Below are 18,680 nucleotides of genomic sequence, written 5' to 3'. Positions count from 1 at the left end.
ATAGAAGAAGATCTTAGAAGATGGAAAAATATACCCTGTTCATGGATAGGCAGAACTAACATCATCAAAATGGCGATATTACCAAAAGTTCTCTATAGGTTTAATGCAATGCCAATCAAAATCCCAACGGCATTTCTTGTAGAAATAGAGAAAGCAATCAAGAAACATGCTTTGATCACTGCATCACCAAGATCTTCCATCTGCTTCTTCTTTTGCATAGTATCCATCCATTATTAAGATTTTTCAAATTAGAATTGATTGCTTTCCAAACATGCTGCATAGCTACCATCCTAAAATTGTTTTTGATTGAAGTTCTAGAATGTTTCCCCCTTTTTTATCTACCTTATACACTTCATTGAGTTAAACAGGTAGGAAAACACACATACTGTAGGAAACACACATACTCTTTCATTATAAGGCAATGAAAGTGCTACTTAAGGTGTTCAGAACCAACTTCTGACCTGTATCCTTAACACAGAACTTGTTAGAGCTAAAGCACATTCCTTAATCATGTTCACTAAGGATGTAACAGAGTGCCTACTTCAAAAAGGTGTAGGGCTGGGAATATAGCTCAGAGTTAGAGCACTTGTTGAGAAAGGTGTGGATGAGGTATACATATCTCAATCCTTGTGATTTACCTGCTGGAAGGTTGGATTAGTTATAGAATTCTGGATTTGAAATAATTTTCTCTTAGAATTTGGTAAGGGGAGGGTCTTCTAGCAATAATAGTACAGTTGATAAGTTTAATGCCATTTATGTTTCACTCATGCTACTACTGGCTTTGACCATGACACACCACAGTTGTAATGTTCTTGTTTAAGAATCAAGAACTGGATTTATCATTCGAAGTAGTTAGTGTTCATCTCCCACGTGGCTCTCCCCTACATGGGAAAGCTGACTTTGAGCTCTGTGTACTGGATAGAAACTTCAATTGGCTTCAGGACAAGCAGACAGCAAATGAAGAGGGCTTTACTTTGGAGTAATACCACTCATATTAACATAACTCATATCGGTACCGGGATTGAACTCAAGAATGCTTAACTACTGAGTCACATCCCCAGTGTTCTTTGAGACACAGCCTCACTAGGTTGCTTACAGCCTGCAATCCTCCTGCCTCAGCCTCCCAAGCCACTGGGATCATAGGCATGAGCCACCATGCCCAGCTCCCAGGTTGTTCTTAAACAAAGTACTCTTATTTGGCTGTTGGCAGGCAAAGCCCCAACAGAGTCAAGTTGCTCCCCATTATCCCTCTATGCTCCCTCCTTAGACCAGCTTTCAGCTAACTCCTACCCTTTGGCTTTTCCTTCCCATTCTTGTCCTTTGCACCACCAGCTCTTCTCCTAGGATTCCTCCAGGAAAACATTTGGCAAACTGGTTCCCACCTCTGCTGTAGCCCTCTCCTTTGTGGTTGTTTCTGCTCTGTCCCATCAATCAGCATAACTTCACCTGGTTACCTTCTTTCAGGATTAGTGGTTTCCATGGACTCAGTATATATGCCCCTCAATTCACACACTAAAACCTAATTGCCAAAATGATAGTATTAGGAAGTGGGGACTTTGGAAGATGTTAGGTCATGAAGGTGGAGACCTCACAAATGGTATCAGTGCTCTTATAAATAAGACCCCCAGAGAGCTCCCACACCCCTTCCTCCATATAAAGACACAGTGAGATGCCATCCATGAACCATGAAGTAGGCCCTCACTAAACACCAAATCCACTGGCAACGTGATCTTGAACTTTTCACTCTCCAGAACATGAGAAATAAATATCTGTTGTTTAAGCCATTAAGTCTCTGGTACTTATGTCATAGCAACCTAAAGGAACTAAGATAGTGGTCCACCAATAAAACCCCCGACTTTCCTTTGGTGATTTTCTTTGGATTCCTTTACTGTTGTTTTAATGGAGTCTGAATGCTTAGTCTATCCTGTACCAAAAGGCATGATTAGTTTTATAAACAGCCTCTGAATTCAACCTTTTCATTCTAAATCTCAAGGAAATGAAAATACCTTTTACAGTATGATTTTTTTTTTTTTAGTTCAAACAGCATTCTCTGGGAGCCATCTAAAGGCCTGCTCAATTACTTGCACTTTTCTTTGGGAATATTATGGTTTAGATTTCTTTCCTTCCTTTTAAAGCCTTGTCAAATGTTTCTGTCCATGACTCTTCTCTTATTCTGGGTCTAGTGGCTGTTAAATATTGAATGCTTAATAGATGTTTGTTGACTTTCTAAAATAAGAGACAAACAGAATATGAATTTTCTGTCTAAGGGTACATTTTTAAAAGTCAATGGAAAAATGGTTCAGATTTTTCATGCTCAAGACTCAAGAAAAAAATAAAGTGTCCATTTTACATAGTCATTGCTGTAAATACCATTAGTTGAAGAAGCATTTAATAAATACCAATAGAACTTGATGTAGACATGAGGAATTCTTTGGAAATTTTTTTTAGTTATAGATGGGCACAATATTTTCATTTTGTTTATTTATTTTTATGTGGTTCTGAGGATGTAACAGAGTGCCTCACATGTGTAAGGCAAGCGCCCCACCACTGAACCACAACCCCAGCCCAGACATGAGGAATTTTATTTTCAGATAGTTCTCCTATAAGAATGAAAAAGGAATTGGAGGCTAAGCAGAAAAAAATGCATTTAAAAGAAAAGGTAGCAGTGTATTTAAAACTGGCTAATCAGTTCCCAACGTCAATGGATAAGGCTATTAATAACAGCATATAGTAGAGTTCAAAGTCACAGTGGGATCAAGTCCCAACTCTGTCATTTGATAGCTATATTAATATGTACTTAACCTACCTGGGCCCCAGTACTCCATCTCTGAGGGACCCAGTACATATTTCATTGGACAAATACAAGGATTAACTGAGATAATGGTGATAAACTGGTAAGAAAGGGTCTTCCACATTGTAAGTAGTTGATACATGTTGGCTATTACTATTACTAATATTAATTTCTCAATGTTAACAGTGCTACCAGTGATAGCTTTTGGATTGTACGGAACCACTTGATTTAAAGTACCCATAAAAGTATTCAATATAGGAAAACTAGAGGTTAAAGATTCTAGGATAGACACATTCCTTTTCTATTAAAACATTACATACAATATAAATGAAATTTTTATTTTTCCCACCAAACCCAAAGCTATGAATCATTCTCTTGTTAAGAAAGTCTAATGTACAAATGGTGAAGAAATACGAGGGACTATAAGTCTTATCTTTCCAAAGTCAAGCTTGACTTCAAGTAGTTACCCTTTACTAAATATCCAGTATGTGCCCAGTGCAATATTTGAGGAAATAGACATTCTTCTTCCTCCATGCAAGGCAAGCTAACCAATGAGGAAGCTGAGCATTAGAGAGCTGAAGTCATCTTAAGGCTCATGTTACTTAAGTGTTAGAATCAGGGTGTCTACTACCTAGTGAGCTACAAAGCTCGTCTTTCCCCTAAGCCATGTTGCCTTACCATATGGATGGAAAAAGGTAAGGTAAAAATGTTTATTTGCTTAATGTTTTAGCAACTGAATCAGAACAGCAAAAGAATGAGAACCAATATGATGAAAATGTTTCTGGACTTCGGAGAAACTGATCATGGACTGTCACAGGTGATAGTGAGAAATATCTGAAGCCACGATGGTGATGTGGCTCAGTGGTGGAGCACAAGCTTAATTAGCATGTGCAAGGCCCTGGGTTTGATCCCCAGCACCAAAAATTGAGACAGAAACATCTGAAACTTGATCTAACATAAACAAAATTCTGTTATTTCTGTGTGGTGGGATTGAACTCAGGGGTACTCAACCACTGAGCCACATCCTCAGCTCTATTTTGTATTTTATTTAGAGACAGGGTCTCACTCAGTTGCTTAGTGCCTTACTTTTTTTCCGAGGCTGGCTTTGATCTCATGATCCTCCTGCCTCGGCCTCCTGAGCCACTAGGATTACAGGCGTGTACCACTGCGCCTGGCCAAAATTCTGTTATTTTTTTTAAATATTTATTTTTTAGTTATAGTTGGACACAATATCTTTTTTTTACTTATTTATTTTCATGTGGTGCTGAGGATCGAACCCAGGGCCTTGCACATGCTAGGCAAGCACTCTACCACTAAGCCACAACCTCAGCCCAGAATTCTGTTATTTTGAATGTTCCTATTAAATGTGTTACAGAAAGGAAAAATGAAGGAAATTTACCATAACTTGTCCCCAACATCCAGAATTATAGTGATGACTGATGGTGTTGCCACTCTGGGTTCTACATAATCCTAATTACTACTTTTTCAGGGGTCACATTGGGAAAGGGGGAAGTAACCCAAAAATTCAGAAACAAAAGATAATACACCAAACCAGCAGAATTTCAATTTTCAGGGAACAACAAATTATTCTTTAATGATAGCCTCACTCACTCTGAAGGTCTGAGCAGCAAGCACTATCATTCTATGGTTACAGGCACCTGTTGTGTAATGGAAGCTTCCTGAAAGGCCATGCTATACAGTTTAGATGAACTCCAAATGTGTATCTATATGAATCTTGATGTGATTTGTCCCTAGAAAACAGGTCAGCTGTCCTACTGTAGGAAACACACATACTCTTTCATTATAAGGCAACGAAAGTGCTACTTAAGGTGTTCAGAACCAACTTCTGACCTGTATCCTTAACACAGAACTTGTTAGAGCTAAAGCACATTCCTTAATCATGTTCACTAAGAGCTTTGGCATTCAAGAAATCACAAATAAAAATCATAACTACATTATCCACAGGAATAGAAAATTAGAGGCTACCTAAAAACACCAGGATTCATTTTTCTTAATGATTGGAAAGAGGGCTTCAAACTGTGATGTAAAGGTGGTTATATGATCCATGAGATAGTGTCAAAAATAGTTTTAAAGCTCCCGTCATGGTGGCTGAGCTGCCCAGTCTAACAGATTTGGCTGTGTCAGCAAATCAGCTGGCTCTAAGAAAGCAAGAACAGGCCTGCTGCTCCAGCCTGCAGAATGAGCAAGGCTGCCATGCACACCAAGGAGACATTTGTTACTACTTGTGATTTAAGTGTTATTGTTTGGCCAATATAAGTAAGAACAGTTAGGTCTGGTTTGGCCTAGACATTAGGAAGAAATACAGAGAATATTAAAATGTTTCTAATTATAAATACCCAAGCCAAGTGCACTCAGTTCTGGTCACGTATTTACTCAAAACAGGCACAAGCATTCTCAGAAAACCCAAGAGACTTTGAAAGTATTTCTGACTTCATACATTCTAGTAGAATGTAGGGACAACTATTCTTCAATGGCAGTGTGAAGTCTTTTCCCATTTTCATCTCACTGTAGGAGAAATATATTTTTGGTATTCCTTGAGAGGAATTGGGTTTATCCTTAATTGTAAATGCTCTATGGTCATTCTTGTACATAAATCTCTGTATGTCTCTATTTTCTTATAATCCAATTCCTGAAGTTTAATTTACTGGACTACAAACACGCTTATTATTAATTTAATTTACTGGACCAAAGAGGAAGGACATTGTTAGCATTTTTGAGAAAGACTAAACCAATTTAACTTATATAAGAAATGTATGTGTTGGTGACAGTGTTTTTCTGGGCATAAACTCAAAGCACTATAATATTTTAATCATCATTATTTTGAAAGACAAAAGTGGCATTTGTTTTTGTTTGTACTTCTTTGATTAGTAAAGTTACACACTTTTCCATATATTTATTCACTGCTGTGTTTTTAATTTGAAAACTACCTATTTATAACTTTATGCATCTTCTTCCTTGATTACTTCTGTTCCAAGAACTTAGCAGTCTAATACATTACACATAACTTTGCAAAAATACTCCCAGTTGACCAACAATATAGAAAAAGTTTTAAAAGATATCAAAGAAAAAAAATAGCATAATTTTAGGATATCACTAAAATATAACTCAGGTATAATCAGTTTTTTAGTCAGCTTCTTTGTATTTAAGATTAAAAGTATTTTTCTTTTACCATTGAATTCTTCAACTTCCAGCTCTGGAGCTACCAGGTAATACTGTTCACACAGCATCTTGGCTGTTTCATACGCATCTGCAAAGAGAGGAAAGTTTAGCTGCTGCACTCAAGACAGGCACAAATGCATGTGTACATGTGTGTATGTATGTGTGCATAATAAACAGTCTAAACTGACATATTTAAAATTAATCAACTACCCTCTTTTAAAATAGTCTCTTTGGCTTTAATAAAGTTATTATGGGATTAAAACAAAATTTCTCTTTCCTTAAAGTTTTAATAGCCATAACCATGTCAAAATATTAGATTAATAAATATAGCTAGCTCTATTACCACCACACAGTTAACTTTTAATCATTCCTAAGTTATTTCTTATAAAAATCTACGACTTAAGACTATAAATACTATGCAATCTGACTAAATTGTAGCAAAATGTCATTTGTTATAATTTTAAAAATCATAATGTCAACAGTCTTATGATTTGCCAGTTACTTGTAAATGAAACATCTATCAGTATTTGCTGAATGGATGGGTTTCTGTGAGTCACACAATTTAAGTTGTTGGAGATATCACTATCACTTTAAAATGTTCTTTAAGTTAACAGTGCCAGGTTGGGACTAATATTTATCCAAGTCTAAGGAGCAAGAGTTTACTTTTGAAAGGGGAAAAAATTAGGTTTAGGATAAGAAGATCAGGATGATTACAGAAATAGCTGGAAGAGAGAATTCAGGAGGTTCAAAAGATAGGGAACAAATTCAGAAGGCTAAAGTGCCTTGTGACATATTGCTTTTTCGCTTGAACTAGAAATAATCTTTACAAAAGAAACAACAACAAAATAATATGAGGTCAGGATTCATATCTTCTACTTGTTGTGTAACTTGCATAGAACTTAGTATAGTGCCTGTGTAGATGGTTAATAAATGTTCCTTGGTTTGATAAATTTTAAATGTTTTGATAACTTACTTTAAAAAGTCTATTGAGCTATATAATTCTCATACAATTCACCTGTTTACAGTGTACATACAATCCGCTGGTATTTAGTATATTTGACAAGTTCTATACCCATCACCACAGTCAGGTTTGCATCATTTTCATTACTACAAATAGAAGCCTCACACCCATTAGCCATCATTCACCTCTATCTAACCCTTCGCAACCATGGATCTACTTTGTCTCTAATACTTCGCCCACTCTGGACACTTTAAATAAGTGGAATCAGATAATGTGTGACATTTTATGTCTTCTTTTACTTAATATAATGCTTTCAAGGATCATCTATGTTGTAGTGTAAATCAGTACTTCACAGTTTAATTGCTGAGTAATATTGCACTGTAGAAATATACCATATTTTTTACCCATTCATCAGTTGATAAGCATTTTGAGTTTCTACTTTTTGGCCATTATAAATAATGCTTCTGTAAACATTCATGTCTAAATTTTTGTATAAACATGCTTTCATTTCTCCTGGGCATATATCTAGGAGTGGAAAAATGCTGGATCATATAGCAACTCTACATTTAAACATTTGAGATACTGCCAGATTGTTTGCCAAAGCAAATTTTTTTTTGAAGTTTCACCTTTATAATTTTTAAAGATCAGATATTGAAATTACATTAAAATGCTTCACAGGTACATCTGCAAGGTTTCCAACTATGTATAAGCTCCTTGGAGACAGGCTTGTACTTCTTTTATATTCACACATCCATAATGCACATACTTGTTGGAAATTAAAGAAATAAGAGAAAGAAGGGAAGAAAAAAGAAGAAAGGGGAAAATAAGCTCTACAGAATTTAAATGTTAAAAACTGACATTATTGGGGCTGGGGATGTGGCTCAATCGGTAGCGCGCTTGCCTGGCATGCGTGCGGCCCGGGTTCGATCCTCAGCGCCACATACAAACAAAGATGTTGTGTCGGCTGAAAACTAAAAAATAAATATTGAAGAATTCTCTCTCTCTCTCTCTCTCTCTCTAAAAAAAAAAAATCCTCTCTCCTGTTCTCTATTTCTTTAAAAAAAAAAACTGACATTATCAACCTAAAATAATACAGAGATAATATTAAAGTATTTCCAGACTAAGTTTTGGTTCATTTACCTTTGTTTACCTCATATTGATACCAAATTATAATTTTATATATTATTTCGCCTTGGTAAAAATTTGGATTGTTCTATTAAGCTTTAGAATGAAATCAATATGAAGAACTAAAGATACAGAAATAGAATAACTGAAGCTGGGATTGTGGCTCAGTGGTAGAGCACTTGCCTAGCATGTGTAAGACATTGGGTTCAATTATCAGCACCACATACAAATAAGTAAATAAAATTTAAAAAATTCATCAACAATGAATAAAAAAGAAATAGAATAACTGAAAATATGAAATAATGAGGGACAGTGAAAAGGAATTAGAATAAGAGGAAAATTTTTTTTAAAATAATCAATCAGTGTTAAAATAGACATTAAAGTTATATTGAATTTCAATCCTGAAAATAAAAAGTTAAAAAATTAAATTATATTAATTTTTAAAGTTGTTTTTTTTTTCTTTTAGGATATAGTGAATCTCATAAAATACTTCTGTAAAGGGAGGAAAATTCAAGACTCACTCTTTTTGCTTTGGCTACACCACCAAACAATGCTACATCTCCACCTAGTGACGTGATAGCACAAAACCAACTATGAACTTCCAAGACCACACAGATTGAAGTCTAAAAATTATGGTTTGTTATATAGATACAAACCAATACATCACAAAACAATTTCTCCAGGTGTTTAATAAAGACATTTAAACAGTGATCTTCCTTTCACTTATAAAACAGAAAAATAAACTAAATCCACTTGATGTGCTAATTCTTCATCATATTAGCTTGCCTAGCAGCATAATTATGATAGTAATGAAAATGTGTTACACAAATATAACATGTGGAAGATAGTGGAGTCAGACAGAAGCAGTCAGCTTCAAATTCAAAGACCCAGTATAGCTCCTTAAATCACATACGAGTAAGAATTTTTAAAGCATCACTATAAATTATAGTTTATCAATGCTATAATCCAGAATTGCATGATCTTTGTAATACTCAAGATCACAATTTAGGCTCACATATACCAGCCAGGTAAAAGCATTTTGGGGGAATTACTGGTAAAATGTATACTGATAGGCATAAATTATCATAGCATATAGACACAACATACTTAGTAAGTACATGTTAAATGGAACAGTCCTCTGGCCCATGATAAAGTTCTCCACATGCAGTCAACTACACTGACGGGAGGTGTTTTTGTTGTTGTCGTTAGGGTCTGGAACTAGCAGCCTCAAGTAGTTCCCAAACATGGCTGTGTATAGAATTCATTCAAGTTAAGAAAAGTGCATATTATAAAATGTATCCCTAAAGATTATGAGGCCTGTGTTGAAAGCTGGGAATCCACATTTTAAAACCTTAGCAGGTAACTCTGAAGAGAAGCTATATTGGGGGATTAATATAGTCCTGGAAAGTTGCCTGGAAAGTCAAGGCTGGGTCACACTTAATTCTGGCACTTTCTCTCATGAAATGAATGATCATGGGGTACTGGGGTGTTTGATAGCACATATGTACTAAGACAGGACATGTCTGTTTAAGTAAATTATAAAAATCATCACTATAACAACCAAAATTCAATGATTAGCTTGTAAATTTCTTTTGTATCTAGAGCAAAATGCAAGCTGTATTTATAAATTTCTTTTGTATCTAGAGCAAAATGCAAGCTGTACTTACAAGTTTTCTAATAAAATTGTTCTATTTTCTAACTAGAAATAAAAATTCAAAATAATTACCAAATTAGCCAGTATTTACTGCTAATCTTTAAAAGAAAATATTAGGAAAGTATTATTATTTCCCCTGAACATTATTGATAATAACTGTTTTAAGAATTTATTTGCAAAGATAATAAGGTGTTGATCACAAAGTAATTAATAAAAATGTGGGTGTGGTATATACATATTCCCCGAGGCTAACATGCCCAAACCATAAACACACAAGATTAAGAATTTAAAAGGCTGAGCCATAAAAAGTAAGGTAAAAGTTCACATAGCAACTAGCCTAATAGATACAACCTAGCCATGAATCAGTTTTAAGAAACAGGACACAAGAAAATTTAATAGATTATTGAGGTTGTTTTATTAGACCTTCTTACTCAAAATCCACCACAGAATTCTGCTACCAAAAATTAGCCTGTGTCCCAAATACATTCATTTGTTTACACATATCTAATGCAAGTCTAGACTAGCTCAACAGAGAGAATGAATCTGATTGCTGAAAAAACTTAAAATTAAAGATGATAAGGTCACAAACTTTGAGTCTAATAGAACAGAGAAAAACATAGAAGCTTCAGATTAAGGAGGTAACCATAAGTGACCATAAAGCATTACAAAGTCATGGATGTGTTGCTTTTAATTTGTACTTTTTAATAAAAACAACCCCATACCATTATTATCACTTGGTAATAACAAAAGGGTAATCAAAGCAATATGAACAAATACTTTAGGATTATACTCCTAAATAAAAACACCTAAAAAAACAAAACTGCCTTCTCAATAATTCATGACTTCATTGATCATTTCTAGTTAGAGACACTTGGTAGCAGAGTAATATTATCTCCTTTTAGTATACAGTCACCCAGTTCTGTTCTTTACTTTGTTTTAAATCAATTTCTTCTGCATCATCTGATATGAGGTTCATATACTTCTTAAAACCAATGATTGAGCCCTCAACCTGCACATTCACTTGCTCATAGAGCCAAACCTGAAATTGGCAGGGTGCACCCCCACTTTTATATGCTTATACAACTGTCTAGTCAAAAATAAAAATATTGTCCCTTCCACCTAAAAGTTTTCTGTAGTTTTCCTCAAGGAATCTAAGTATGGGATCAGTGTTAGTTCATTGGCGTTCAGGAAGGTATGTAAAACACACCCCTGTGTGCACACACAGGTACATGCACGTACACACACACACACACACACACACACACGTCCTTTTGGGATAGACATTTGACTATGCTTAAATCATGGGAGATCTTCACAGCTGTGTAAAGCTATCATTAATACCCAGAACTTTTACACTTTCTACATCAAGTTTCTTAAACAAACAGAAGGAAAATCGTTGCATATAGAGAAGTTGTGTGAGAAGATAAACTGAGCAGTCTTGGAGGATGATGAGAGATATAAAAAGTCAGTGTGAAAACACCAACTACTCTAAAAAGAGGAAGGGAGTGGTAAGATTTCACTAAGAGTAAAAGGAAGTTGACATACATTTCTTCCTGTCCTCAGCAATATTTGGAGGTAGTGGAGAGAAGAGCTGGGGCCTGGGTCTTGTGAGGCTTTTTGATTAGCTGCTCCTGAGGTGTTTGGGGATAGAGACTCCAAGGATTTCAACTAGAAGACAGAAGAACTTTTAGGCCTTTTGACCTTTGACATTCTCTGCCTTGTTTGTTTGCGTCCAGTCTTATTTTGAGCTAGAAAGAGCTTCTGCTTAGGTATTCAGTCACTCAGGAAATTAATAGTAGGGCCTGTAGGAAGTGAAGCAGAAAGCTGTCAAACTTTGATTTAATCTACAGGGAAAAAAAAAGATCTTTAGGTTTCCTTTTAGATTGCCTAGCCCATTTTGTCATGGTACAAACAGTAATTGATTTAAGGCCAATCCTCCATTGAGGAATAAAGATTATATATGCTTGACTGGAAAAACCACTTGAATAGAGATGATGAATATCACAGATCAAATGTAGGAACAGAGGGCAGGACAGAGGCTATTACTGTCAGGTCTTGAATGCACCCAGAAGGTTGTATGTGATAGGCATTAGTGCTGGAAATGGGGAAATACACAAATACTATAAATTTCACAGAGTATTCACAGTATTTGCAGTTACATACTGACCTGTAAATCTGATGTGAGTTCAATGCATAAAACAGTGTTCTTGCTAGATTATAAAAACAGGTTCTTTTTATTCTCTTCTCTCTTTTTCCACATATTCTAAATTTTCTTCACTGAGCACTTTCATTATTTTGGCAATATGGTATTAGTCTTCTTAACTGCCCCAACTGGGGATAGGAGCTGGCTAAACTAGGAAATCATAAATATACCTTAAAATACAAATTTTGCAGGAGGAATTGAACTCAGGGGGCATTTGACCACTGAGCCACATCCCCAGCCTTATTTTGTATTTTATTTAGAGACAGGGTCTCACTGAGCTGCTTAGTACCTCACTGTTGCTGAGGCTGGCTTTGAACACATGATCCTTCTGTCTCAGCCTCCCAAGCCTCTGGGATTACAGGCATGTGCCTCTGCACCCAGCTCTTAAAATGCAAATTTGAATATACAATTTAGTCTGCCAATAAGGTCATGTAAGCCCAAAGTCTTTTCTTTGAATATGGATTATTTTGGGGTTTCAGGTTATCTTTCTTGGATAAACAACACCACATCAATGAATTACAATTCCTATTTCTTTAAAGTGTCATAAGATTGCAGATACTCATAAAGCAATCTGATTATGGATTCCTTCTAAGATTTTAACTTTTTGTTGGCCTATAATAATTTTCTTGTTCACAGTAATTTCATTAAATTTAAGAGACTTTCCCTTATTGAGTTTCTCCAAAGCAATCAACTTGGTTTTAATAAGAAAAGTCACATTTCTTCAGTTTACATGCCATTTAAATAAATTAGGTAATCACAAAAGGCACTGTAACTTATACCAAGTTTAGGTACAAATAAGTGACCCTTAGTAAGTACACACCTTACTGGGTAGAAGCAGAAGTACAAACACATTCTACAAAATATATACCAGTCCCCCAAAAATGTGCTAGAGTATCAATATGCATGATTTACAAAGGAAAAGATGGGTGTCAGAAAAGTTAATTATGAAGAATTGTAATGCATTCCACTATCATATAAAAATAAAAAGATTTAAAAATTAAAAAAAATTAGGACATGTTGAAAAAAGAAAAAAAAAGAAAAGTTAATTATGTGGATGTTGCTTTAGAGCTTTTATGTACTTTTTGAATCTGAAACCACCCTCTACTGTTTTGTCCCCTCTTACGGGAAGAGGTTGTTGAAAGATGAAAAATATTGTTTGAAAGATGCACGGGGGAAAGAGAGCATAACAGTTTCTTCTTATTCCATGAGTGTGGGGGTAGAATCTATATGTATACATCCAAGTGTGTGTGCTCATGCATATGTATGCATGTATATATACAGAGAAGTGGAATTATGAGGCATAGAGAAGTGGGGGAAGTGACTTTCATTGGATAGAGCGTCACCATGAATCTAGGCTTTAGTTACAGTGGACAAGCAGTAGGAATAATTTGCACAAGCAGAGGTAGTCCACTTTGTTCATAGTATACTACTAGGTATAAAGTGAAAAAGGGCAGAAGGAGTGAAGATAAAATTATGACTAAGTACAGGAAGAGTGGAGAAAAGAAAAGGATTTTAGCCTATGATCAAAACTGTGAATAAAAGGGATCTGGATCTTAAATGTTCCCCAAAGACCATGTATTGACAGCTTGTGGTGCAATGGGGAGGTGATGGAACCATTAGGAGGCAGGGCCTGGTGGAAGGAAGTTAGGTCACTGGGGGCATACTCTTAAAAGAGGTATTGAGCCCTGTTGATGGTTTAAATATGAGGTGTACCCCAAAGCTCATGTGTGAGACAATGCAAGAAAAATCTCAGTGTGAAATGATTGGATTATGAGAGTATTAACCTAATCAGTGTATTAATCCACTGATAGGGATTAACTATGGATAAGATAGAGTGTGGCTGAAGGATATAGGTCACTGAAGGCATGCCTTTGGTGTATATATTTCATCTCTGGTGAGCAGAGCTCAGTCTCTCTCTGCTTGTCAGCTTCCATGTCCTGAGCATCTGTTCTCCTCCTTGCCCTTCTGTGATGGTGTTTGCCTCATTCTGGGCCCAGAGCAACATAGTAGTCAGCTGTCTATGGACTGAGACCTCTGAAACTTTGTGGATGCCAAATAAACTTTTCCTCCTCTAAGATTGTTTTTGTCAGGGCTTTTGGTCACAGTGATGAAAAAGCTGACTAAAACAGGACCCCAAGTCTCTTCCTCTCTCTTTTGCTTCCTACCTGGCAGGTAGTGGACAGGCCTCCTCCATGCACTCCTGCCATGATGAATTATGCTGCCACAGGTCCAAAGTGATGAGGCCAAATGACCATAGACTGAAACCTCTAAGACAATGAGCATAAATAAATCTTCCCTCCATTTAAGTTGTTTATCTCAGGTGTTTTCTTGCAGTGATGGAAAGCTAACACAAAGAGGCTAAGAGGTATGCTATCAGCGTAAACTTCCAGGCTTTTTTCAAATATATATTGAACTAATTTACATATAGTCTTCAGCTAGTTTTTTGGTACAAATTTCTGTCACTAAGTGGATTGATGGGCTGGATGTGGTGTTACACACCTATAATTCCAGCATTCAGGATACTGAGCCAGGAGGATTACAAATTCAAGGCCAGCCTTGGCAACTTAGAGAGACAAAATAAATAGATACATAGATAGATAGATAGATAGATAGATAGATAGATAGATAGATAGGAAGGACTGTAATGTAGCTCAGTGGTAAATTACTCCTGGGTTAAATTCCTAGTACCAAAAAACAAACAAAAAATGGAGTAATGCAAAAGTGTATGAGAGTAATTCTGGACTTTTAGACATTTACACCCAGTTGAGAAAGAATAACATAAGAACAAATAATGACAAGACCAGGTAATATGTACTAAATATAATAGAGCAATACAGACAGTATGTGCCATAAAACAAAACAATAGATTCTTTTTTAAAAAGAGAGAGAGAGAGAGAGAGAGAATTTTAATATTTGTTTTCTTAGTTTTCGGCAGACACAACATCTTGTTTGTATGTGGTGCTAAGGATCGAACCCGGGCCGCACGTATGCCAGGCGAGCGCGCTACCACTTGAGCCACATCCCCAGCCCAAAAATAATAGATTCTTTTGGCCTTAGGTATAAAGTTACAGAAGATCCCTCCTTGAACTCTCCACAGGCCTTTGACTCACTTCAACACTGTTAAATCTCTCTGTTCTATAGTAGTCACAGTTTCATAAAATTCCTGGTTACTTACCAAGTTCTATTGGCTCTTGGTTAAAACTTCCCCTAAAAATCAGTGAAAGACTTTATTTGTGAAGAAACAATGAGATAATTAAAATGATTGTTTTCAAGACTTTATCATGAAGAATTTCAAACATACAGGCTGGGGATATAGCTCATTGGTAGAGAATTTGCCTACCATGTTCAATCCACAGTACCACAAAAACAAAAACAAAAAACATACCACAGTACAGAACATAGTATAATGAATCCCCATGTGCTCATTGATAGCCTCAACAATTTTCAACACATACCCAATCTTTCTCATCCCCCTCACTCTATATAATTTTGAAGCAAATCCATCATTTTATATCATGCAAAATATTTTTAAATACCTCTCTCAAAGCTAGAATTCTTCTAAAATACATAGCCACAAACAAAAATCATACCAAAAATATTTCTTTAATATCAAATATCCAGTATTCAAAATTTTAATTGTCTTTTAAGAGCCCTATACTGCCATTTTACAGATGAAGAAACTAAAGCCCAATGAAGTTACATAACAGTTCAAGGTCACCCAGCTAACTCACATGCTCATCAGCTGGTAATAAATACAATGTGTGATAGCCATTTTATGGAATATTTTTCAGCCATAAAAAAGGAATGCAGTGGCTTGGGGGTGTAGCTCAGTGGTAAAGCACTTGCCTAGCATTAGTTTGCTTCCCAACACTGCAAAAAAATTGAAAATAAAAAATGAAATAAATGAAAAAAGAAGGAATGTGCTGCTGATAAGCACTACAAAATGGATGGTACATAAAAACATTATACTCAGTGAAAGGAGCCAGTCACCAAAGACTACGTATTTTATCTATTGAAATATCCAGAATAGGGGAATCTATATAGAGACAGAAAGTAGATTAATGGTTGCCTAAGGCTGAGGAAAGGAATAGCAGAGAGTGATTATTAATGGGTACAGGGTCTTTTTGGAGTGAAGAAAAATGTTCTAAAATTAGATTGTGGTGATGGGTGCACAATTCTGTGAATATACTAAAAACCACTGAGTTGTATACACACTTTAAATTGGTGAATTGAATAGTATTAGAATATGTCTAAACTTGCTGAGTAAATTATCAAAAGGTTTAAAATGTATCAAACCAAGGAATATTTACAGATCATCTACACAAGTATCATACTACATTTTATGCAAGTTAGAAAACAATTTTAAGACACATAACCTGACCTTAAATTGTTCATAAGTCAAGATAAAGGGTACACATGCAAAATAGACTGAATTTGCACCTTATAATTGAAATAATGTGAGTAAATATTTTCTGACTATGCAGAGGCCAAAGCAGCTTGATAATCAGGCTGAGCTAAGGCCAGCAGGCCTGGGTCCTCCTCCCTGGGTTTAGAAATGCCCAGGGTAAACAAATTGCATAGGTTTTCCTTTGTTGTGGATGCTGAAGAGCAACAGAGGTCCTTGATGAAAACCAGGGAGAGTTGTGGTCATGAAAATGTATAAAGTTAAGTGTTCAGAGAAGGGAGATGAGGAACACAATAGGAGATAAAATGTAGGAAAAGAGGTTGGGGATCTGAGGCTACACAGAGTAATTATAATACTAAAAAAAAACTGAAGCACAGGAACCTAGTGGATCACTTATAACCAATCAGGCTTTATGGAGATAACAATTTACCTTCAAGGAATTATGAAACTGCTGTTCAAACTTAAATTGCCTGGGTACCAGGGATTTATGACTACATGGCCCAGTTCTATCTACCCTAAGGCTACTTGCAGTGTCTAGCTAAGCTCACATGCTACATAGATTCTCACTAGGAGTGCACGACAGAAAGATGCTTACATTTTACAAATATATGAACTCAGCCTAATTTTATAACAAGGAAATTTTCAGATGATGTTGGCAATCAAAGCTTAGAATTTTACTCAAATTTTTAGTGTATAAGAGAAAACTACAAGTATAGCCCTGATCAATGAAGTAGAACATATATATCTAAAAACAACAAATTAAAAAAATATTAAACACACAAAAAAGAAGCTAACATTTTGAGCATTAAAAATTATGCATCTTTTCTTAGAACTGTTTACAAAGAACACTTCATATTTGGATTAAGTGGCGTGGGTTTAAGGTGGCCTGATGAATCAGCAGTAAACATAACAATGTAACCCTATGGGCCAATCTGCCTCCAATAAACCACAACACTATTTGGGTTGCAGCTGAAATGCTATACCAGTCTCCTTACCTTTCACCACATCAGCCACATTACAGGTGGGATCAATACTTCCTATATGTTTAGGATGAGCAGGATTAGTGTCACCACCAAATAGAAGTGCTAAATGAACACAAAAGGAAAGGGAGAAGATTTTTAAACAAAGCATTCTGGGATGATCAAGCAGAGAAATATGAGTTTATAATCGTTGAAAGGCTCCCTTATATGTAAGAATCATTTTAGTGTCCCTAATGACTTAAAACAATGGAATGCATCTAATTGATGGAGGAGAAACTCCACCAACCAATGAAGAAATAAGAATGTGCTTTTAAGACTCATCAGTTGTAGTCAGCAGGTGCTAGGTGCCCAACCTGTTCTCCCCCAACCAGTGTGACTTGGATTAAGAAACTTACTTTCATCCTTAGCCAAGTTTATCCACCTTCCCAGGACTACTGCAGACATTTATCTCAACATTTGCTAAATATTTAGAACACATAGTCTTTACCATTTGGACAGGTCTGTGATGTTCTTCACTGGCAGCATTTCAAAAGCTTTCATCATAGAGATTATTTTTCAGTGTCACATACACAAACAATATTTGTTCAAGTATTTTAAAAAGAACATTCAGAAAATTTCACCATACACAAGTACTGCAAATTTTATTTCTGAACAAAAGTCAAAAGAAACCCCAAAGAAAAAAGGAACCTCAGTCCAAATGTTTTATAGGTGCAGTTATTTTAAATCAGGTAAAAAAAATTGAAAATAACTTAGAAACTACAAAAAAGGCCTGAATAAAATAGGACAGATTTTGAATTATGAAAAATGGTAAATATGGGCATTAGACCAGTAAAGTTTCAACTGATTAAGGGAAAGGAATCAGAGATATACATTTAGCCAATGATCTAAAAATGTAGATATATGTCTAAATATACATACTTAGATCCCAAAAGAAATTTCAGTTATCTAAGTAATTTAGCTGAGTAGTATTTAGGGTCTTTTCTCATCTAAATTTCCTGTAAATGTCATACATTTCTGTCATACATTTAAGTAAACCATATTTAATAGTTGTGTAACATTTGCTTATCCAATGAATCAAATTAGTAAAATAAAGGCACTCTATCCATTTTCTTTTTTTTTTATTTATTTATTTTTTTATTTATTTTTTTTTTAAATTTTTTATTGTGGGTTGTTCAAAACATTACAAATTTCTTGACATATCATATTCCACACTTTGATTCAAGTGGGTTATGAACTCCCACCTTCACCCCATACACAGATTGCAGAATCACATCAGTTACACATCCATTGATTTACATATTGCCATACTAGTGTCTGTTGTGCTCCGCTGCCTTTCCCATCCTCCACACTCCCCCCTCCCCTCCCCTCCTCTCTCTCTACC

General features: G+C 35.6%; 1 protein-coding gene across 1 annotated transcript in view; it reads right to left on the bottom strand.

Moving 5' to 3' along the window:
• Positions 1-18,680, bottom strand: part of Pdk3 (pyruvate dehydrogenase kinase 3) — a 73,818-nt gene that overhangs the window by 12,702 nt on the left and 42,436 nt on the right. Inside the window, exons 4-5 of the mRNA XM_048796379.1 lie at positions 17,315-17,472; positions 5,806-6,059 (exon numbers count right to left, since the gene is read on the bottom strand). Coding sequence (XP_048652336.1) covers positions 5,806-6,059; positions 17,315-17,472 — 412 coding nt within the window. The remainder of the gene's footprint in view (positions 1-5,805; positions 6,060-17,314; positions 17,473-18,680) is intronic.

Source organism: Marmota marmota, unplaced genomic scaffold (assembly GCF_001458135.2).
Source record: "Marmota marmota marmota unplaced genomic scaffold, marMar, whole genome shotgun sequence".
NCBI classification, from domain to species: domain Eukaryota; kingdom Metazoa; phylum Chordata; class Mammalia; order Rodentia; family Sciuridae; genus Marmota; species Marmota marmota.
This window is presented reverse-complemented; position numbering and strand designations above follow the sequence as displayed.